Raw genomic sequence first — 24,144 nt, 5'->3', positions numbered from 1 at the left:
GAGTAGTGCTAGTACTAGCGTGGAAACTCAGTATTAAAGTAAATAAGTTCTACTTTGATTATTTTCAAAGTTTGGACACTCCAGCATAGCTGACACGTTTCAATTACTCTATGGATTCAGTTTCTGAATTACTCTATGGATTCACTTTTGTTTTTGCTAGGATGTCTTAGAAGTTGTTTTAGTGCTACGTTAATATCTGATTTCCTTAAAGAAAAATTATTATCCATATTCACTTAGCTTTATTTTGAAGCATTATTTTGAGTTCTCCTAGGACCTTATTATACTTTTCGGAGGAATTTTCCTTGAGGTTTCTTGTGGGGAGGCTCTTTAAGGTTCTTTAATTTTTTTAAAGCTATTATGGCTTATTCTAAAGCTCGAATTAAAGGTTATTAGTAATGATCTATTGGCCAAGATATTCTGGATTAAGCCACAAATATGAACATTTATTCATAAATCTTTACCAATTACTAGGAATAACCGTGGGTGCTTCATAAGTCTTTCTAAAAGCTGATGATTATTAGATTGTCGTGGATTGTGTATTAACTAACAGGCTAATAAAACGATGTTGACTTTGCTGCAATTTTAAGGTCAAAGACGTTGCTTAGAATTGTAACTATTTGACCCTGACACACTGCTATCTCTTTGTTTTATTATATTATATATTTATATTATATTATATTATATAATATAATATAACTATATTATATTATTATTATTATATTATTATAATTATATTATATATATTATATATTATATATTTGTCTCTTTGTTTGTCTGTATTTAAACTTCTTGATCAATTTTTATAGACCTCTTTGTTGACTATTTCTTTATGTTGAATTGCGATGAATTTAAGTCCCATTCATGTACCAAGAGAAATACCTTTCCTCTTGGGAGGGAGTTGTGAATTTAGAGGATAATTTTAGGAATAATGAAAAATAAGACCGTAAGAAATAGGAATCCCTGTAAGTGCACACATACAAAAAACACACATCACTATCTATACCCTACCTACTTTATACGCGTGTGAACCTACTCTTTCAGCCAGTAGAGGAGGATAAAGACTCTTTGTTCTTCTTTGGCGCAAATCCCTACTAGAGCGGCCATATTTGAACTCTTCAGGCATGTAAAATATGTCGTTAAGATAACTGAAATACTAAGTAACTAAAGTGTAATTTTCTAGAGCATATTATTACTTAAGCCAGTGTTGCAAACTGCAAAGATAATGGTGGACCAAAGAGGAAATAAGATTTGAATTAGTCTAGCATCATAATGGTGATTTTACTAGTATGTATGATTTGACTAGACTGTATTTGTGGTTTGACTCTAGATAGAACTATGAAGCCGAAAGACATTTTTCAAATGTCCCAAGGAAAACAGAAAACATAATTGCTCTAAATACTTTTAAAGAAATTGATTTATAAGGATCGAACTTAACCTGGAATTTTTGTTTAAATTTATTAGATACAAATTAGATATGCTCTCTTTGGCGTACTTCTCTGTTTTCACAAATTGAAACAAATCAATCTGTCCTCTATTTCGTCAACTCTCACCATTTCTTTTTAATATCTAAAGGAAGCTGTGCTCCCTTTATTTAAGGAAGTTTTCTTGCAAATTAAATATTACCCCTTTCTTTTCTCCCTCGCATAAGCGCCTTTTCTTCGGGTCTTTGTGTCTGTATTTCCGTATTTGTTTGCGTATGTGTGTATCGTAACTACAATTTTGTTTTCCAGGGTTCTCTTATATATCTTTTCAACGTAGATATGTGTTTTCTCATCTTTATCATAAACGGGTGCTTAAGTTTGTTATACGCCCTCCACCTAAATAAGTTCCCATGTTTCAGCCTGGCTTTTTAATCAAACTTTATCTTAAATAATAGAAAACCTTGAACATATGCTTCAGCGTCACGTGTGCTGTATTTGATTGTTTCAATATGACTAGTTCCAATTTCTTCAGATACAATCTATGAATAAATATAACTTTTTTTCCTTGGCCATATTTCTGTTGAAACTATTTAGATAGCTATTAGTGAAAACATTGACAGAATGTGATCTGGTTTAAATGTTAGAGTATATAACTAGACAATTAACAACAATACGACATGAATTATTACAACTTTTCCAGCTTTTTCCGTATGAAAGGATGGAAGTCAACCTGTCACTTAGCTAACACGTTTTGTAGCATAACTCTTGTAATCTGTGAAGCTAATATTGCTCTTGAAATATCTATATTACGTATTGTACTTTAATATGAGTAATTTATTGTTATAAAAAGCAAAAAGTAATTAGCGGGTATTGTGAATAGTACGACGAATAAATTTGGATTTTTCATGTAGGATTCAAATTGGAGATTCTTCAAAGAAAGCTCTTATTAAATCATTGCCGTAGTAGTTTTATTACACCACTCGTCGCCAAAAATTGGGTTTCATCAATAATCTTTTTGTCAGTTTAGATGATCATAACTCGTGTCCTAAATCTTTTCTTCTTCTCTCAGGTTGTTTTTATGTTTTCCAAGTGGGGGGTTTATCTTCTTCTTGTTTGAGGAGAACTCCAATAATAAATACATCTGTGTTTTTTTTCTGTCCTTTTCTATCTCTTTTATTCTTTTGTTCTTTTGTCTTTTTGTTCTGTTATATTTTTTTTTGTTTTGACATCGAAAAAAGGTCCCAAAGGTGGTCTCAAAATGTCGGATGTATTTACTTTGTGCTTGTATATTATCGTAAATAGAAATACCCGGCTAGTCTTCCTTAGTAAGTCTTGTATTCTTTATTAATATGTCAGTAGTATGGTTAGTATATCAAGCTAAAACCGCCTGGCGTTGCTCAGAAGATCTCTAATCTTTTAGCACTTCCAGGTATCACTCCACCATCAACTAACCCCTCCCTTAAAAGATTCCCCTCACAACTTTTTTTTTTTATTTCTCTGAGTCATTGTTAGATTCTCGCCAAGATCTCATAAGCGAGAGTATTGAGACTTTCTTTTCCTTCAATAATCCGTAAGAGAACTAATATTTAATTATCCATTGTTATGTCTCTGTTCAAGAACACATGAAAATGCGTCTTTTTTTTAGATTTTTGCGGTCCTATCCCTATCCTTCCTTTGATGTGTGGGATTTGGATACGGTAGATAGAGGTGTTGAGCGTCAAATCTTTGACGAATTGAAGAAAAAAGATTGGAAACTGCTAATAGCTCATTGTCTTGGAGTGGATCATGCTGGTCATAGGTACGGCCCGAATCATCAAGAAATGAAAAGAAAACTTAAGGAAATGGATGTATTTGTAAGGTAAAATTTATATTGTACTTAATTTAGATCAAAAACTGGAAAAGTAAGGCTAAACATTAATAAAGCAAAGCGGGATCACGTCAGTTATTAAAGCCATGTCGGTTTTTTTCAAGGCTACTTTGGGTCTGTTCCAGAACCCAATTATTGTTAATGATCATCGACTACAATTAATCGTTTCTTATATAATCATTATTTTTATTAAATGTTTTTTTTTCTACTTTGGGCTTAAAATGACAGATAAAGTGATATTTAGCCCCAAAAATACTTATAATCATGGTTTCCTTATATATAAAAGGGGCTAAAATTGTTGTCCATTTTGTTCCTATAAGTAATACAAATTGCTCGTAATTTTGTGTTATCTAGTTTCTTGGAATTAAAATAACAACAAATAATATACTATTATTACTGACACTTAAACTTTGGAGCATGCTGTTATCGTCAGTAATCTTGTTTCCTGTCTCTGTCGTTTCATGGGACTGATTTTTACCGGAATAATTATGACATTTACTGTTCACCAAAACCTAGCATTTTTGTATAACCTCTTTTAATGTAATGTAGAAGATTGCTATCCATACATTTTGACCGTCTTGTTCTTAGATTAGAGCCTAGATTTGAGTTTACTTGAGTGTCATCTACGAAATATTACTAGCGAAGAGGAATGAGCTCAATAATAGTTACTTTTTTAAGGTTTTATATAGATTGATAGATTATCCAATTAAAATTTTATTTTAGGCTAGTTATGGAGAATCTCCCACCCAATAGCCTACTTCTTGTATTTGGTGATCATGGAATGACTTCAACAGGGGATCATGGAGGGGACACTAACGATGAAGTAAACGCTGCTTTGTTTGCGTATAGCAACAGTCACCCTTTCACGAATGACACAAACAGAGAAATTCCCCAGGTATAAATTTACAACAAGATTATTATAATTATCAGATTCGGCAAGAATACAAACGAAAAGACGTTATTTTAGCTAGTTTTGTAATCAAATTTGGATTTTGAAGCTTAAATAACCGTGGATTGGGTAAAAACATTCAGTCTTTTAACTTTTCATAGATGTTGAGGTTGACGTTAAAGAGCTTGTAATAATCTTTCCGCCACTGAATTTGCTCTTGTAAAAAAAAAAAAAAAAAAAAAAAAAAAAAAAGAAACTGAAAAAACAACTAAGAAAGCATCCTAGACAAATAGCTATAGTTATGTATAATTCTGCTGTATACGTCTGTACAAGTTCCTCTCTATGATGAAGGGGGAAAAAATGTTTCTTTGTCTCAAGTGGTATCAGAGACCTATAGTAGGCATATCAATTGCCATATGATTGACTTTTTGTAATTGTTTTATTCAAATTAAAATCAATTTATTAGTATGTGAACTCTACTACATAGTATAGAATTGTGTGCACTCTTTTTTAAGTTGATGCAAAAATCGTTGAGTTTATATGCCAAAATGGCTCTAAACTGAATCTCTTCTGAAACTGTGATTTCTCTCTCTGGTGATATTTTTTATCTCATACTAGGCCCAAATTTTCTGGAACGCTTCTGTGTAAGTCTAATAACCAAATTTGTTATTACCACAAAACTAGTGTTCAAAGAAAGGTAAAGAGCTCCATTAAGCCAAGAATGAGCAAAAATTAATTCAAATTATCTTCCAAGCATAAAACTACCACAAACCAATATCAATAAATAAATAAAATCAAAATGAACAGAAATTACAATAAATAGCCGAGTCAAACTCAAGACGAACAAAAATTTACATGATTAGGGCTGATAACCCCCATGCCTTCTCAAGACCAGAACACAATTTGCACTTTACTAAAAAAAACAAAAAACAACAACATAATGACCATGGATTGTCAGTTTAATTGACATACAAGCCTTGAGGTTTTGATAGTTTTTTAATTATGAAAGTAAGAAAGGTGAAAACATTGCAAAATTATTTTGTATTTTATTTTGTATAAGCACATAGAATCCATAGGTTGCTATTTGTATGTTGGAGAAACTTTTTCAACAGGTTTCAATCTTGACACAAACAGTGTAATCTTTAATGTAATTTTATAGCTTCTGAAGTTGACCTGAAAGATAAAACTTAATATTATTATTATTCTCAAAATATCCTATATATGCGCTTTGACAACTTGGATACACTTAACACCGTTTTTATTTATTTAAACTGTAAGAGCAGAAGTAGTAATAGTAGCACACCAAAAAGTTTCAACTTAACACCCCCGGTCGTTCTCGATATGTTGCTGAGGTGTCTTATTGGCAACCATAATCACATTACCTTTTGATTTATTTTAAAGCAACATTCAGTTTTAAAGCATAATGGGCCAATTGCATAATTGTGGGGGCTTGACATGCCCAATATCCCTAAAGACTGGATTGTTCTACTGTGCTGAACAAAATGTCTAAAAATTTTGACAGGATGCGTTTGGAAAATGGCGTGAGAGAAGGGCTGCTTATTCTCCAATCTCTTGTTACTCTTAAAAAGGGCACCAGACACTCGCGCTGTAGTTGGAGTGAAAGGAGGAGGGGGCTTTGCACTTCATATATCTAGTAAAAACGCTTTAAACAAGTAAAACCAAAGTGACAACATTAAATGTATATTGTTTTCAGTAAAGTGCAAATTATGTTCTGGTCTTAAAAAGGTATGGGGGTTGTCAAAAACGTAGTTTTCAGAACTTTTGAATTATGTTCAACAAAATGCCTATCTCAAAATATTTATTTAAATGTGTTTTGGGAATCCTTTCAATTTCCAATTGAATGAGAATTTCCTTTATCGAAGTTTTTACGATAACAAATGGCCATCTCAAAATTTCAATCAGATGCATTTCAGGAAAATATGAGGTTCAGGGGGGTATCCACCCTCCAGTCACTCTGAATCTTACAAAGTACACTAAAACTTCTTATTACCAATACAATATGCCCCTCTGAAGTTTATACGATCACTCTTTCTATATATACTTTATATGCCCCATGGCATTACTTACGACCCCTGCCATGAGGTCTGTTGGGATGGAGGTTATCATCCTCAAAGACATAGTTTCCGAACATTTCAATTACGTTGAAGAAAATGGCTATCTCAAAATTTTGATTGGATGTGTGTGTTGAAATGGTGGGCGTGGGAGGGTGGCTAATTGCCCTCCAATCGCTTTCGACTATTAAAAAGGGCACTGACCCTTTCAACTTCCAATCAAATGAGCTGTTTTTGAAGATTCGACAAAAAATGGTCATTCTCAAAATTTTTATCAGATTTATTTCGGGAAAACAAGGCGTGGGGGAAGGTATCCAGCATTCGATCACTCTAAATCTTAAAAAGGCGCTATAACTTCTGAATACAAATCCAATTAACCCCCTCCAAATTTTATATAGTCACTCTTTCTATATGTACCTTATGTGCCCCCAGGGCAAAAACTAAAACCCTTGCCCTGAGGGCTGTGGGAGGTTTCATCCTCAAAGACGTAATTTCTAGACCTTTGAATTACTTTGAACAAAATGGCCATTTATAAATTTTGATAAGATGTGTTTGGCGAGCATGCGAGGGGGGTTTGTTGCACTCCAATCACTTTCGACTATTAAAAAGAGTAATGACCCTTTCTTTTTCCAATCGAATCATTTCCAATTTTCGAAGTTTCTACGACAATAAATGGCCATCTCAAAATTTCTATCAGTTACATTTTGCGGAAGTACGAGGTGTGGGGTATCCACACTCAGATCACTCTGAATCTCAAAAAGGGCAATAAACCGTCTGATTACCAATCGAATGAGCCCCCTCAGAATTATAACTTACATGACCCAGGGGCATTACTTACGACCCTTGCCCTGAGGACTGTGGGGGTGGGGGTCGCCATCCTCAAAGACATAATTTCCGGACCTTTCAATTACGTTGAATAAAATGGCTATCCCAAAATTTTGAATAAATGTGTTTGGGGAAATGGTGGGTTTGGGAGGAGGCGTTAGTTGCCCTCCAATCACTGCCGACTATTAAGAACGACACTAGCCCTTTCAATTTCCAGTCGAATGAGCTGTTTTTGAAGTTTTTACAGCAACAAATGGCCATCTAAAAATTTCTATAAGATGCATTTTGGGAAACCCCGAGGTGTGGGGAGGGCATCCACCCTCCAATCATTCTGATTCTTAAAAAGGGCACTAGAGCTTCTGAACCAATTGAATGAGCCTCCTCCAAAGTTTATACAATCACCTTTTCTATATGTAACTTATATCCCTGGGGTATAACTTAAAACCCTTGCTCTGAGGACTGGGGGAGAGGGGGGTGGGTTGTCATTCTTTAAGACATAATTTCCGTACCTTTCAATTACGTTTGAACAACATGGTTATTCGAGTGTTAAAAAGGGTACTTGTCCTTTCAGTTTCTTATCGAATGAGCTGTTTTTGAAGTTTTTACGACAATAAATGGCCGTTTCAAAATTTATTAGATTTAAATTAATTAATTAAACATAAAATTATCAGATGTATCTTGGTAAAACGTGGTATTGGGCGAGGGGGGGGGGTATCCACACTCTGATCAGTTTGAATCTTAAAAAGGGCACTGGCTCTCTCAATTTTGAATCGAATGAGCTGCTTTCGAAGTTTTTAAGACAACAAATGACCATCTCAAAGTTTCTATTAGACGCATCTCGGGAAAATTCGAGGTGTGGATGGGATACCCCTCCACAAATAACTCTGAATCTCACTAGAACTAGAATTATGGCACTAGAACTTATGACTACCAGTCCAATGTGCCCCCTACGAAATTTATACGATCACCCTTCCTATATATATACCTTATATGTCCCCAGGGCATAACTAACAACCGTTGCCCTGAGGGCTGTGGGGTTGCTATCGTCAAAAACATAATATCCGGACCTTTCAACTATTTTGAACAAAATGGCTATCTCAAAATTTTGATTGGATGTGTTTGGGGAAATGGTTGGCGGGGTGGGGGGTTATTGCCCTCCAATCACTTTCGACTTTTAAACAGAGCACTAGCCCATTCAGTTTTTAATCCACTGAGCTTTTTTTCGAATTTTCTACGACAACAAATGAACTTCTCAAAATTTCTGTCAGATGCATTTCGAGAAAATGCAAGGTTTACAGGGGAAATCCACCTTCCGATCACTCTGAATCTTAAAAAGGGCACTAGAATAGCTGATTTCCAAGCAAATGAGCCAATTCTGGTGTTTTTACAATCGTGCTCACTATAAATATCTTAGATGCCCCAAAGGGCATAACTTAAAACTCTTGTTCTGAGGACTCTTGGGGGGGGGGAGGGTGTCATTCTCAGTGATACAGGTTTTGGACATTTTAACTATGTTGACCATAATGACCATCTCAGAATTTAGATTGGATGTGTTTGGAGAAACGATGGGCGTGGGAGGAGGGTTTGTTTCCCTCCAATCACTTTTGACTATTAAAAAGGGCACTAGCCTCTTTCAATGTTCAATTGAATGAGCTCTTTTTGAAGTTTCTAAGATAACAAATGGCCAGCTCAAAATTTTTATCAGATACATTTTGGGAAAATACGAGGTGTGTGTGTATGTGTGGGGGGGGGGAGATCTACTCTCCGGTCACTCTGAATCTCGAAAACGGCACTAAAACTTCTGATTACCAATCCATTGAGCCCCTTTCGAAGTTTTAAGATTACGCTTTCTGTATACCTTATATGTCCCTGGGGCATAACTGACTACCCTTTCCACGAGGACTGGGGGGGGGGGGTTGTCATCCTCAAATATATAATTTCCGGAGCTTTCTACTGCGTTGAAAAAAATGGCTATCTCGAAATTTTGATTGGATGTGTTTGGAGAAATGGTGGGCGTGAGAGTGGAGTAGTAGGAGCACTCCAATCGCTTTTGACTATTAATTTGTGCCCTAGTCCTTTCAACTTGCAATCGAATGAGCTCTTTTCGAAGTTACCAAGACAACAAATGACAATCTCAAAACTTGTATCACATGTGTTTTGGGAAAATACGAGGTGTCGGGGAGGGGTTTTCACCCTCCGATCACTCCGAATCTCAAATGGGTTCAACAATTTCTGATTACCAACCCAATGACCCCTACCGAAGTTTATACGATCACCCTTTCTATATTTACCTTATATGCCCCCAAGTCATAACTTACAACCCTTGCCATGAGGGCTCTGGGGGGTTGTCATACTCAAATATATAATTTCCGGACCTTTCAACTACGTTGAACAAAATGGTTATCTCAAGATTTAGATTTGATGTGTCTTGGGAAGTTGTGGTCGTGGGAGAGGGCTAGTTGCCCTCCGATAACTTTTGACTTAAAAAGGGCACTAGCCTCTCGATTTCCACCGAAAGAGCCCTTTTTACGATATGAAGTGGTGGTCTAAACAAAAAAATATAACTCAATAATAAATTATGCCTATGATTAGATGTGAGTGTTGCGATGGGAAACTACAAAAGAATTACCCTTAGTTCTTGGTTACGTCCTATCCGTAAAAGTGACGTGTTTTGGCTTCTTTTTTTGAAGAAACAGAAACATGACTGGAAAAATGTCCTTATCTTTTGACACCTTATCTTTTATCCTTATCATATCCTTTATCCTTTTAATACGGTTGAATTTTTTGTTTGTTATCTATTTGAAAAAGATAGGCTTTGATTCCTCAAAAAGTTTAACTGTTAATGAGCTTTATTGTCTTTTGGCAGAGTAAAGTCCCAAACACAGAAGGGGAAATAAAAGCATTAGTAAATACGGCTTTTTGCGACAAAAGCTTTAAACCGAAAATTTAAAAGTGCGTTTTGAAAAGAAAAAAGAAAACTGCTCAGTGAGACACATTATCCATTTAAAAGTGATTCAGGAATCATAAGTTTTATATCGGTTTAAGTTCTTAATAAAAGTTTATCACGAAAATTTTGTAGATTTCAAAATAGAGCTTGAAATCACTCAAAATTGATGTCCGATCAAACAGTTGGTGGTAACGAACTGTAGTAAGGATAGACCCGGTTCAATAGTATCCAAAACTCTAAAAAATGGAATTTTGGTACCAATAGATACATAAAAAGAATCGAATTTTTATGCTGATTTTCAATATATAAGTTTCATCAAGTCCATCAAAAATTACAAGCCTGAGAAAATTTGCCTTATTTTCGAGAAAAGGGGAAAACACCCCCTAAAAGTCATAGAATCTTAATGAAAAATACACCATCAGATTCAGCGCATTAGAGAACTCTACTGCAGCTCCTATCTGCAAAAACGTTTTCAGGGGGGATTTTTTCTGGTGGTGGAGGGTGGGTCAGGGGGAGGGATTTACATGGGAGGATCTTTCCATGGAAGAATTTATCATGGGGGAAGCGAATTTCCATGAAGGGGGCGCTGGATTTTTCAGCATTATTTAAGAAAACAATGAGAAATTACATGAAAAAAAATGTTTTTTCAACTGAAAGTAAGGAGCAACATTATAACTTAAAACAAACAGAAATTATTACGTATATGAGGGGATTCGTCCCGTCCTGAAGACCTCGGTCTGTACGCTAAAGTATTTTTAGTAATTTCAAAAGAGCTTTTATTCTAATTAAACCGCCTTTGTGATTTAGGGATCATTCTTAAAGAATCGGAGCAAAATTCAAACTTTAGAGTAAAGAGAGAGGCATTAACGAGGGGGCGAATTCCCCTCATACACGTAATAAAAATATACGAATATAGAAGCTCGTTAAGTAAGTTAATTCGTAAGTTACGTATGTTTATTACTCATAAAAACGTTCGTAAATAAAATTAGAAGTTCTAATGGCCTTTATAAGTAACAAAAAAAATTGGAAGGCAACTAGCCCCCCTTCCCCCGCCCTTTTTTCTGAAAATAGTCCAATCAAAACTTTCGTCTTAATTATTCATGTACGGTGATCAAAAATCAAAACTTGCATTAATTTACAACCCTTCAGAAGTTAAATAAAAAACAAAACAATTTTTTTTAACTGAAAGTAAGCAGCGACATTAAAACTTAAAACGAACAGAAACTATTCCATATATGAAAGAGCTGTCCCCTCCTCAACGCCACGCTAAAGTGTGACTCTTTCTCACAATTCTATTTAAAAAAAAGAAAACTTTAGCGTAAAGAACGGGGCGTTGAGGAGGGGACAGCCCCTTTCATATACAGGATAATTTCTGTTTGTTTTAAGTTTTAATGTCGCTCCTTACTTTCAGTTAAGAAAACTCCTTTTTTATTTAATCGAAAGGAAAAGGCCACCGTTGGAATCACCGTCGTCCAAAAATGTTAACTAGAGACTAACAATCCGTTCCTTTGAACAAGAAAAATCGCAGTGTTATATGGGTAGCTCCAGGGGTAATTTTATCGCACAAGTAGTGGTAGAATATTCGGAGAGAGCATTTGAAAGTAAATTCTCAATATCTAGTGCCCTTTTTAAGTGATTGCGCCACAACAAAGCGTCGTTTTATGGTATTTTGTGCAACAGAACATCTAATGTTGCGTAAAAGGGTCTAAAATGCTGGTAAATACAAACTCTAAAATATTTTAGTCTTAACTACTCTACCATAAAGTTGCGTACGGTACCAAAATGACAGTCTTTTCTGCCATTTCTGAAGTGGAAACACTAGGAAGCGTAACAAAGGCGCTGTTGTAATCTCCATGATCAAAAATCCTTAAAGGGGGGTTTACAATCCCTTCTTTTGCATGCTCCTTCTCCTAGACCCCGTAGCAAGTTACAGTCTTTATCTAGATCTTAAGGCCGTGATTAAGTGAACTGATGGAACTCGAAAATCCCATGTTAAATTGAAAATTTATATTTAAAAAGTACTCAAGTATTCATTGGCGGAAGATGCCGCTTTTAATATCAGGCCATAGCTTCTTGAAGATGCTACAAAATGTTTGAAAGGATTTTGCTCTATCTCCTCTAATTGCTTAGAAATCTTAGAAAATGTCTAAGTCTTTTTCACAAGTGTACTCGATAAAGGATATTGCTTTTAGAACAAATCGGTACTATCATGAGCAGAAGACCATAACCTGTAAGATGATTGGAACCATTTTTCGATTTATTTTCCTGTTTTCTAACAGTCCCCTAGAATATTTTCAGCTACCTGAAATTTTTACAAGTCGGTTGCCAGAAAGAATCGTTTCAGATCGCCGATAATACTCCCAAGAGACCAAAATGACAAGCTGGTATAATCAGCTGCTTGTTAATAGAGTGTGAAATTTTCATAAATTATTTCAATGCAATGATGAAACCTAGAAATGAGAAATAGTCAGGAGCCTTCAGTAAAGTTGTGCACACAAAGCCAAAATCATGGGGAAAATTAAATCAAAGCGAGGTATACATCTTAAAAGTGTTACCACACATAGACAGCGCCTTTGTAAAAAGTATTTGGAGCTAGGTACATGTAAATATCCAAAATACCTAATAATGCGGTACGCTGAAGAACTAGGCAAGTCAAGAGATTTAGGTCAAGCGACAAACCTTGAGGCGGAGCAGAACCCCGTAGCTTCTTCCACGTTGCCCTACCGGATCGTGACTGGTGGTAGAAACTTGGATTGCGACGAATTGAAGGATTGCCGACGGATTTTTGATCCTGCATTTTTCGTGCGCGATCTAGAGACTAGTAATTTCTGATCGTTTTAAGTTTTAATGTCGCTCCTTACTTTCACTTAAAAAAACTTGTTTTTTTCTTCTTGTTTTGTTTTGTTTCTTCTTCTTGTCTTTTTCTTGTTTTGTTTTTTCTTCCCCCATGAGAAGTTCCTCATGGAAAAATCCTCCCCGGTAACCCTCCCCCCTCAAATATCCCCCCAAACCAAAAAATCCCCCTGAAAACGTCTGTACACTTCTTAGTAACTATTACTATATGTAAACACAGGTCAAAGATTGTAACTTGCAGCCCCTCCCACGGGGACTGCGGGGGAGTAAGTCGTCCCCAAAGATCCCCCTGAAAACGTCTGTACACTTCTTAGTAATCATTACTATATGTACACACAGGTCAAAGGTTGTAACTTGCAGTCCCTCCCACGGGGACTGCGGAGGAGTAAGTCGTCCCCAAAGACATAGTTATTGGGTTTTTCGACTATGGTGAATAAAATGGCTATCTCAGAATCTTGATCCGGTGACTTTGGGGAAAAATGACCATGGGAGGGGGCCTAGGTGCCCTCCAATTTTTTGGTCACTTAAAAAGGGTACTAGAACTTATCATTTCTGTTAGAATGGGCCCTTTCGCGACATTATAGGACCACTGAGTCGATACGATCACCTCTGGGAAATAAACACGCATCCGTGATTTGTCTTCTGGCAAAAAATGCGAAATTCCACATTTTTATAGATATAGGCTTGAAACTTCTACAACAAGGTTCTCTGATACGCTGAATCTGATGGTGTGATTTTCGTTAAGATCATATGACTTCTAGGGGGTGTTTCCCCCTATTTTCTAAAATAAGGCAAATATTTTCAGGCTCGTAACTTTTGATGGGTAAGACTATTCTTGATTAAACTTATATATTTAAAATCAGCATTAAAATGCCATTCTTTTGATATAATTCTTGGTATCAAAATTCCATTTTTTTAGAGTTTTGGTTACTATTGAGCCTGGTCGCTCCTTACTACAGTTCGTTACCACGAACTGTTTAAAAATGTGGAATTTTGTATTTTTTGTCCGAAGGCAGATCACGGATGCGTGTTTATTTGTTTGTTTTTTTTCCAGGGGTGATCGTATCGACCCAGTGGTCCTAGAATGTTGCGAGAAGATTCATTCTAACGGAAATGAAAAGTTCTAGTGCCCTTTTTAAATGACCAAAAAAATCGGAGGGCGCCTAGGCCCCCGTCGCACGCTAATTATTTTCCCAAAGTCACGGATCAAAATTCTGAGATAGCCATTTTATTCAGCGTAGTCGAAAATCCTTACAACTATGCCTTTTGGGATGACCTACTCCCCAACAGTCCCCGTGGGAGGGGCTACAAGTTACTAACACTGACCAGTGCTTACATATAGTAATGGTTATTGGGAAGTGTACAGACGTTTTCATTTGGTTGGGGGCAGGGGTTGAGAAGAGGGTGATATGTTGGGGAACTTTTCATGGAGGAATTTGTCATGGGGGAAAAAATTTCCATGAAGGGAGCGCAGGATTTTCTAGCATTATTTAAAAAAACAATGAAAAAATAAATATGACAAAGTTTTTCGACTGAAAGGAACAGAATATTCCTGTTATTGTTTTCTTGTAAATATTAATTCCTGTAAATATTCCATAATAATTTCTGTTAAAAGGAACAGAAATTATTACGCATATGAGGGGCTCACCTCCTCCTAATACCTCGCTCTTTACGTTAAAGTATTTTTAGAAATTTCAACTATTTATTCTACGGCTTTTGTTATTCAGGGGTCATTCTTAAGAAATTGGGACAAAATTTAAGCTTTAGCGTGAAGAGTGAGGTACTGACGAGGGGGTGAACCCCCTCATATATGTAATAAAAATATGAGAATACAGAAGTTTCTTTACGTAAGCTAATTTGTGAGTTGCGTATATCTTTAACTAATAAAATTTATTTTTACTAATAAAAACATTCATAAAAAATTAAAAGTTCTAGTTGCCTTTTTAAGTAACCAAAAAATCGGAGGGCAACTAGACCTCCATCCCCGCTTCTTTTTTTTCCTCAAAATCATTCGATCAAAACTATGAGAAAACCATTTAGCCCAAAAAATAAATAAATAGGCAAATTTCGTTTTAATTATTCATCTGCGGAGAGCATAAATTAAAACATGCATTGATTCAAAAACGTTCAGAAAATAAATTAAATAAAAACAAGTGTTTTTTTAACTTAAAGTAAGGAGTGACATTAAAACATAAAACGAACAGAAATTACTTCAAAAATGAAAGGGGCTGCTTCCTCATCAACGCCCCGCTCTTCACGCTAAAGTCCGACTCTTTCTCTTAACTCTATTTTTAAAACAGTAAAAAACTTTAGCGTAAAGAGCGGGGCGTTCACGAGGAAGTGGTCTCTTTCATATACGAAGTAATTTCTGTTCGTTTTAAGTTTTAATGTCACTCCTTACTTTCAGTTATTTTTTTTCAATTTAATTCGTAAGAAAACTTTGGTTTTCTGAGAATCCTCGAAGAAAGCTTCCAACTAAGTTTGGTATTTAGTTTCAAATTAATCAACTGGGGTATTTTAAATAGCATATCCCTAGGAAAAAAATGGAAAAAACAATAAATTTTAAAATGCACTCTATGCATGCCGTCACAGCTTCATATATATGGCCATTTTGTACTTGAGAATGATAGTGCTCTTTTGCTTATTTTCTCTTCTCCCTTGGTCGGTAACCAAGCTTTGCAAGACGCAGCCAAATATATTACTATATCTCGAAAGAAGCATCTCACCAAAGGAAGCTGTCTATCAAAACCTTTCACAAGACTTGATAATTGGTGCTATTTGAAGTTTTGACAACCAACGGTCTCTAGAGAATTAAAAGACAGAAGGCTGACCTAACTTCAGTTTTGAAGCTCGATGTTTTCAAGTTCACTTAATCACGGCCTTAACCTGTCAAGACGTCTGGTTTTTAAATAAATGACGCTTGCGATTTTTTAAGTTAAGGCGAGCCTTGTGAACTTCTCTCTAGCAAGTCCCAGTGCTAATCCTGGCTTAGGCAGCCAGGTTTTAGTTGAAGATGTATTTTTCTATTCAAGGTCTGTGTCTCGTTTTTACTCCTTAGCCTAGAATGTCGCATCCTTGTAATGAATGCTACAGAAAATGTGGAACTGGGTCTTTCCAGTGTTCTAAGTGTAATGGTTGGTTGCACCCAGATTGTGCTGGCATCACAAAAAGTAGTCGCCCTAAAAGCTTTAAATGATTATACGTGCAGTGCCAATCGTCAACGGTTGCAAATGACGAGATTAATACCATCGATAACTAACCTGAAGTTATCTAGCCACTCGAGGCTGAAAAATCCCACCTCATTTCTATTGAAGAAAATTCACCTAATTCCAATGATAATCAACTTTAAGTGATCGTTCCAATTGGTATTGTTAATTCCCCATCTGTACCTTGTGTTTCGAATAATGACAAAAATAGTTCTCCTGGATCGATTGATTCTGCAAAAATAACCACCTCCCATCAATCTAAAATTACCCCGCAAATTTCTTGCTCCAGTAGAGATGAATTGACGCGCTATGCAAAAACGGTTAGTATGTCTGAGCCCCATACCTGTGAAGATTGCATAAGAAAAGATGCAGAAATTGTCAATCTCAAGAAACGGATTATTAATGTCGAATTTCTTTATGATAGCTTGTCTGATCTTTACGAGCAAATTGTAATCAAAATGTTAAAAGTCGGTTTTCAGCTCGCAATTGTTGAAGCTATATATACTTGAAATTCCCCTACACCGCCCAGAATTCCTCTTTTAGCTGATACTTCCGCTCCAAATATTCATTACCAAAATTCTTCAATTCATCAAGCAAGTGCTAGTGAACTTCCTTCGTCAGAATTTTCTCAAGGGATTAAAAAGGTTACGCAAACTAATCATACTGACCTCGTTTCAACCGAAGATAATTTATTGTTGAAATCCAGAGTTAATGACACATTTTAAAAAAATGACAATGCAGTTGAACTAACAAGCGGAAATTCTCACCCAATGTAATCAAAGATTCAATAAATGAGCTCAGTGATTTTATGCGTAATGTGTGTTTTAACTTTTTAGATAGTAGATGTATGTCTAGTTATTGTAAATATTTACACATTTGTAAATTTTGTGTTTTTAACCGCTGTACAAATATTCTGTTGAAATGCCCCCATATTGATATTTGAAAAAAAAAAAAAAATCAAGTGGAAGGTGCTTTGGCTGTACCGAAGCTCATATCGAATAGCCCATTAAGGGTCGTTGTAGGTTCCACAAAACTGGACTGCCCAGAAGCCACTTTAATTCTGCTAAATTTGACAGGCATTTTAAGTTGTGTAATTTTTCTCATGTATCATCAGGGGCAGCGTAGGTTGGTATAAAACCAACCTTTTTTAGGGCAGGGTAGGAAGCACTCACTACCTCCCTCCTCTCCTGGGTCGGGTTCCAGTCGACTTCCAGTCTTATCGCCTTGCATCTTCAGCTCAGCAATTAATAAACCCTTCCCGATTACATACTCCCCTCCCTTACCCCTTGTTAACTCCTCCCTCTCCCCTCATACAGAAGTTCTATTTCCTCCCCCTTTACGGTATGCTGCCTCATACCTTCCCTACTCTGTCGCAAACCAGCAAGTTCTTAACAGACATGAATCACCATTCCCACCATGGTAATTACCAGGTAACAGCCGTTTAACAGATCATCTCCATTCTGCTGAGATTCCAAACCAAGCTAGCAATATTCCCGTCGAAAAAGAGTGCTCTCCTTACCCAGACCCACGCTCTTCTTACGCCCTCCTGGCCCCTACAATTAGCAAACAAACAATTGCTCGCTTTAGTAACCGTTTCACCTTTCCTAGATTCCTTGTTATGAACGCTGAAAGCCTGAATTTTGACAAAGTGAAAAAAGGAACTTCCCCTTCTTTCTCCTGTCTTATCCCCCCTAAATGTCTGTTATTACTTTGAAATTATTGGGTGTTACCGTCTCAAGCGACTTAAAATGGGATTGCCACGTTAATAATTTGTTAAAACGTACAAATACTGCATTTTCTCTCCTCAAACTCCTTAATAAATTTAAATGTACTAAATCACATTGTTTGAGGATTTTTTCTCTTTTTTGTACGTCCTACCCTCGAATACGCTTGTCCTGTTTGGCATCCTGGCATCTCCAATGAATTGTCGGACAGAATAGAGGCAGTTCGAAAAAGGTGCCTAAGACTTATCTTCACTGAGGGTAAAGTGACCCTTCTTTGGAGGGCAAATCTAGTCACACTTAAGGAAAGGAGAGCACAAATTTCCTTGGGTTTTGCCCAAAAAGCCATACTTAACTCTTGTACTGCTTCTCTTTTCCCTAGTGATCATTTACCCCCCTTCCGAACTCGCCCCCCTCCCCATGTTTTGTCTCAAGAAAAATCCCCCTTCTTGCCCCACTAAGAGTTTCCACTGAAATATATAGAAGAACGTTCACCTCTCACATAGTTGAAATTTTAAATCAATGACCTCCCCCCTTCTCACTCTACTTTTATCTTAGAGTTTTAGTTTTTATTTTTCAATTCCGTACTCTGTAATGCCTACTAGATAGACTTGTTTAATTTTGTTTTCCCTGTTTTAACTTAACGAGTTTCTATTGTTTGACTTTTTATTGATTGCAATTCTACAATTTTGTACTGACGTTAAAGTGCAGATTCGGCCCTTTTGGGCCTGTGATAGCTGCTTTTTTGAAGTAAAATCTTATCTTATCTTACAACTAAAAAACGTGTTTAGAAAAAAAAGTCTGCCAAAGTTAGATAAGGTTTACTAATAAATATTTTTTTTAACTTTTGGCTTTGGATGCATTCAACTTAGCCTTAAAAAAGACTTTGACTGAAAATGTAAGATAATTCAAGTAGTATTTAAATAATTACAGATAATTACTAGTTAAATTATAATTACTATTACAATTGCATTATAATTACTAGTTTGCTAATTTGCTTATATATATTTTTTGCTTATCTCTGAAAAGTGAATTCGATTCAGTAGGAGTGCATTCTTTCTGATCTACACTAATGTTTTTTTGCTTTACTATGGCTTTCATTTTTCCTCTTTTTTTATTACCAACTTCAGATTTTATTCTGACAAATTAAGTCTGCATTGAGATTGAATGATTTTTTTTTCCGGAAAATACCAATTCAATACCTTTTTAGTTTCAGGTTAGAATAGTATATTTTATCAAATTGGTGGTTGAAGATTTGTCTGGATGAGAACCCTTTCCATGGCGCCCTCCAATGGTAAACGACAATATATTATCCTACGTTTAGGATTAAAAGCTTGAAAGCATAAAACAAATTAACTGACTTTTAAAATCGCTTGTAAATTTAACAAAATACGGAGCTTCAATGTAGTAATGAACACTCCAAAGAATGGTGATTTTTCTTCATGTTTCTAGCTGGTGTTGCAGAGTTGGAACTCGACACCCTGACAATAATTAGGAACCTTTATTTTCTAGGTGGACTTGGTACCCACACTATCTGTACTTTTTGGTATTCCAATACCTTTTTCTAACATTGGCCGGGTTGTAAAAGGTCTTTTACCATTATCACCTAAGGACAAATTCTATTCTTTGGCACTTTATCAAAATATAGCCCAAGTAAGTATCCATTTATTTTACAGCTTTAGGTAGGTATACCGGGCCTTGTAATTACTTATGTAGTAAAATTTAAAATACAGCTAGAAAAGTGGACGAGGGAAAAAAGAATAATTTTGACAAAAATCTACAGAAAAATTGAAAAATATAAAAGAAAGACAATAGAGTTTTTCCATTTGCTTTGATCTATAATACATTTAAATTGTTATTAAATTAATATATTTTAAAGTTCTCTATGGAATGATCTGTGATCCAAGCACTATGTAGCACTGGGATCCAAGCTTTCCCCCAAGATTATTAGGGTTACTTAAAAACGAGAAAAGATTACGAGGAAATTTGTGAAGACAACGAACAACACAGTGATATACCCTACGGGGATATTTTGGCTGTATCAGTAACAGCTGTTATCAGTAAAATACACTATAAAATAAATATAAATTAAACAAACAAGATATCTCTCAGAAAAAATGCATTTTTAAACTGAAACCTTATGGCAAATTTCCAAAATTTTGAAATAAATAATTCAAAATTGATTTTGTGGTTTTAGTTTTTAAATTCATGATATCAGCAAAATCTCCTCCCCACAGTTCATTTTCTCTTTATTTGTTTTATATTGTATGTTGGTTATGACGGCTGTTTCATATGTAGCGGAAATATCCCCGTAGGGTATATCACTGTGTTATTCATTGTCTTCACAAATTTCCTCCTTATCTACTTTTGTTTTGTATGATGGGAAGGCAGTGGGGTCTTCATCAGCATTTATTGGTGGGGTCGTCTATGATACCCTGATCATAATTTATATTTTCATTCTGGATCATCATCTTTATTTTTTGTGAAATAAAACAAGCAGGTGTTTCGACCTTATTCTGTTTAAAATCAGAAACTTATTTGACCAACGGTGTTGAATTACTAGGTGTGAGGGTTTTTTATGTCTTTTATTTTTGCTGTGTTCGTTTTGTAGTATTTACTTTCCTGGATGGTAGTTCGTTAGTGTGTGCTTTTAAAAAGGCTAATTACCTGTTTTGACGGAGAGCCGAGACGCGAGGTAGTTCACATTTCGTTTTGTATAAATCTTTTGTGTGAGGTTTTCGGACCTTTTCTGAACTTTGAAAAATTAACATCTCTGTTTGAAAATCTTTGCACTTCCTGAACTTAGGTAGTGAAATTGAGACCAACTTTAAAACTTCGGTTGTAATTATTGGTTGCTGTGGCAAAAGTTGCCACTCTAGGGAGTAGTTATCAAGGCCAAAATGACTCACAAAAGCAAACAAAGCCCAGAAGAACATCAAAGGTTGAAAAAAAGTGCTATGATGTTTCCTCGGCCATAATTTCATCAAGGGGCACAACACCTGAATGTCACTCTGCAGCGTTATTTGAAGTCAGGGTTCTAGTTAGGCAAACTTGTAAAAAGTCAGCCTTAACCACACTATGAGACCACGCAAGTAGGTTTTCCCTTTTGGGGACTAGGGATTGAGCAAGGAGCTTATGACATTGGAAATCTCGAACCCTCTCACCAAATCGGAACAGCTCAATCTCAGAAAAAATTCTTTGTGTTCATTTTCCCAGTTTCCTAGGATTCCAGAGCAATGTACTCTCTATACTACCAAATCTAGAAAATCTTCGACTTGTTACCAGGCGCGCAGATGTTGGTTTGTTTTGGAAGAAGCTGGGGGAAGAGGATATGAGAAGTTATGAAGGAAATAGGAATAATTTGGAGATTTCATGGATTGGATTTTTTTCTTGAAGGCCTGTTTTCATTTGTTAGAAGCATGATTGGACCTCCTTTTTCTTTTGCTGGTTCAGTTTTTTCTGTAGGTTAGAGACTTGATGCTTGCTTTATTGCCTTCAGTTCGTGTGTTAACCGGTGTCCTTCAATCGGTCGCTTAAACTAGCGAAACCCGTGAAGATCGATCTAAAATCGTTGTTTCAGTGGTTCCTTCAAGTGAAAACTAACCGATTTCATCAAAAGTACTGAATCTGATAGTATTTTCAACCAAACCTAATAATGCAAATATAATTTTGCTTTAAAGACCGTGAAACTATCAGTTAATTTATATGATCTAGCTTAATTGTGTTGCGAGAGCAGCACTTTGGTTTTGTCCCGTTTTTTTTTTTTTTTTTTTTTTCTATGCCGCCGATCTCAGCTTATTCCTGGAAACTGGTAAGGGTCTAACCTATGCGGTTTTTACGGAAAGTGTGGACCTCAGGCCGGATTGATGAATATGACATTACATTTTGGAAAGCTCCGTAGAACTCTTGCCTGGGGCCAAAAAGGATGGTTTTTGCTTGTCCTCGAGCCAGAGCCTATGGTGTGCGAAGTGAAGTGGAGTTATATAGCCTATGTCAGAGAGGAGTATCTGAAGTTGTGCAGCCAAGCTTTCGTTTCATCAAACCATGTTTCTGCTTTCGAGTGGAAAGCTCCGTTCTAGCAGGCAAGCAGGCAGGCACCAGTTTCAAATTGAAGATGGACTAAAATCTATAAGTGTTAAATATATGCGGTAGTTCCCCGGCCTTACAGCCAATATATCTTCTTTGAGTGATAAATAGAAAAATTTACAGAAACAAAAAAGTGCGATTTTCCCACGGGTCCGAAAGTGCTGCCATCTATTGTTTCTAGCCATTTCTGTTCGTGATTTCAGCTGACTTTACCATTCTTTTTTTTTCTACTTGGGATTGCAATAGAGAAATGGTATCAGATATACCTCTTAAACTTTAAAAGTTCTCTCATTGCTAAAGAAATTAGAGCTTATCCTTTGCTCCTTTCTAAGTGGTGGTGTTAGAAAGTTGGCCTCCGGCAAAAAAGTCAACTTTTGAACTAAGACAGATAGAATTTTTTTTTCAATGACAATCGATAGACCTTGATGAGCTGATCAAAGTATATGTCATCCATTTTTTGTTACAAAAATTCCTTCATGACATACACCAGTTTGAAAGTTTCAAGGGGTTGACAACTTCAGTGGTAAGGTACACACTTGAACCAAAAATAGGCCGATACCAATTGTGAGATATGTAGGGGACTTCCAAGCAACAGTCGATTATTAGCTTATAATCATCTTTGGCAATGAGGGGTTTGCAACTTTTGCTGATTGGTGTACCTATTATCTGTTTCTGGTGTAATTGATGGTAAGAACAACTTGGCTCCCGATTGTAAGACGTGTAGGGGAGTTGTAAGTAATAATCGGCTGTTAGGCTACAATGACTTCAGCGACAAGGGGTTTGCAACTTTTGCTAGTTGGTGTACCCATTATTTGTTTCCGGTGAACTTGGATGTATATCACGGGAGAGGGACTTGTAAGTAAGAATCGGTTGCTAGAGGAGGTTCATCAGAGGCTAAAAATTTGTGCAAATTGGTGCACATCTATGGTATTTGATCCTGAAAAGTCACGAATAGCTTTATAATACCAACTAGATTATATAAGATAATGTTCAAAGTTTCCATCGGTCACGATGTCTACGATTGAAAAGAATAAAGTTCAACTGGCTGCAAACTCAATTTAGTCCCTTCTTCAGATATTCTTTTGCTGTTGTTTTTTCAACGCTGAAGAACTTCATCATGTGATTACTGATTGTGTTCTGCATTGAATATGCCGTTTTGAATGCTTTGATAGTTTTGACAACTTCAGAATTTAACCGATAGCGAAGAAACAAAACCAAAGTGTTGCTCTCGCAACACTTTTATCGGCGAAGCCGGACAAAGGTTGCCGCAACACTTCACGTTGCCCAGGCAACGTAGGTCTAGTTGTTTTTTAGTTCTTCAATTTATTTAATTCAGTTTCCCTTGATAAATTAATTTCAGACTTCTGTTCTAATCTTTAAAAGTTAAAATTTCCCATTGCTGATACCAAATTGACTTATTGGCATTTATGATTAAATCTTGGTTATTTAACTTGGTGAATTATAAAATACTAAAGAAGTTTTGGACGAAATCTACGAAAAATCAAGAGTTTAAAAAAGAATATGCTTTCTTTGTTATCAGAGCCATCATTGACAATAGGGTTCATTCTTTACTAAATTCCAAATAAGAAAAAGTCACAGTCTTTTTGTTGTGCAATAGCATGGTCACAGCCTCAGATGCTACCTAGTAAAAAATTAACTTTAGTTCATATTAACCGAAAATCCAAAACTCATTTTGAAAAAAAAAAAAAAACTGTCAAATGAGGAAGAATTGTCATTTGACGATGATTCAGGACTGTTGATTATTATTTCAATTAATCTTAATGGTAAAACGTATAATAAAAACAACAACAATAAAACCTATCTGTAAATGATAATATCCACTATAAAACCTGTGTCTAAACAATGAATAAGATTCTTAATTTATGACTCTTTCCCCTGGGACTGCGTGGGTCATATCCAGATATATTTTTATGTCAAAAATAACAGCACATCCTTAACCAACAGTTACCACGGTACAGCGGCTATGGGACTCTCTTCTGGAGAAGCAAAATTCAAGTTTGAACAGCTCTGTAGTAACGATGTGATTCTCTTTTCAGTGCTTATATTTTTGAATGAATGCTGTCCAAAAGGTATCCCAAAGGGATTCACAATCTTTATCAATGTTAAACTAGTTCATGATAATCACCTCTATTTTGTTTATTTACATCTCTGTCGGATTTTTTCCCATGGAGATAGCGGTGATCTTGTATTAAGTCTTTCATATAATCAATCCCATCTAGCTAGCCATAGTTATAAC

The 24,144-nt window shown here is 35.9% G+C and overlaps 1 protein-coding gene across 7 annotated transcripts in view; it reads left to right on the top strand.

Annotated features, from left to right (window-relative positions):
• Positions 1-24,144, top strand: part of LOC136033694 (uncharacterized) — a 147,766-nt gene that overhangs the window by 20,576 nt on the left and 103,046 nt on the right. For all 7 annotated transcript variants that reach the window (XM_065714539.1, XM_065714544.1, XM_065714543.1 and 4 more), the window contains 3 exons: positions 3,067-3,279; positions 4,012-4,183; positions 19,314-19,454. In XM_065714539.1, the coding sequence (XP_065570611.1) occupies positions 3,067-3,279; positions 4,012-4,183; positions 19,314-19,454 (526 nt within the window). The remainder of the gene's footprint in view (positions 1-3,066; positions 3,280-4,011; positions 4,184-19,313; positions 19,455-24,144) is intronic.

Source organism: Artemia franciscana, chromosome 12, assembly GCF_032884065.1.
Source record: "Artemia franciscana chromosome 12, ASM3288406v1, whole genome shotgun sequence".
Lineage (NCBI taxonomy): Eukaryota > Metazoa > Arthropoda > Branchiopoda > Anostraca > Artemiidae > Artemia > Artemia franciscana.
The sequence above is the reverse complement of the archived record's forward strand: the minus strand, read 5'-3'. Positions and strand labels throughout refer to the sequence as shown.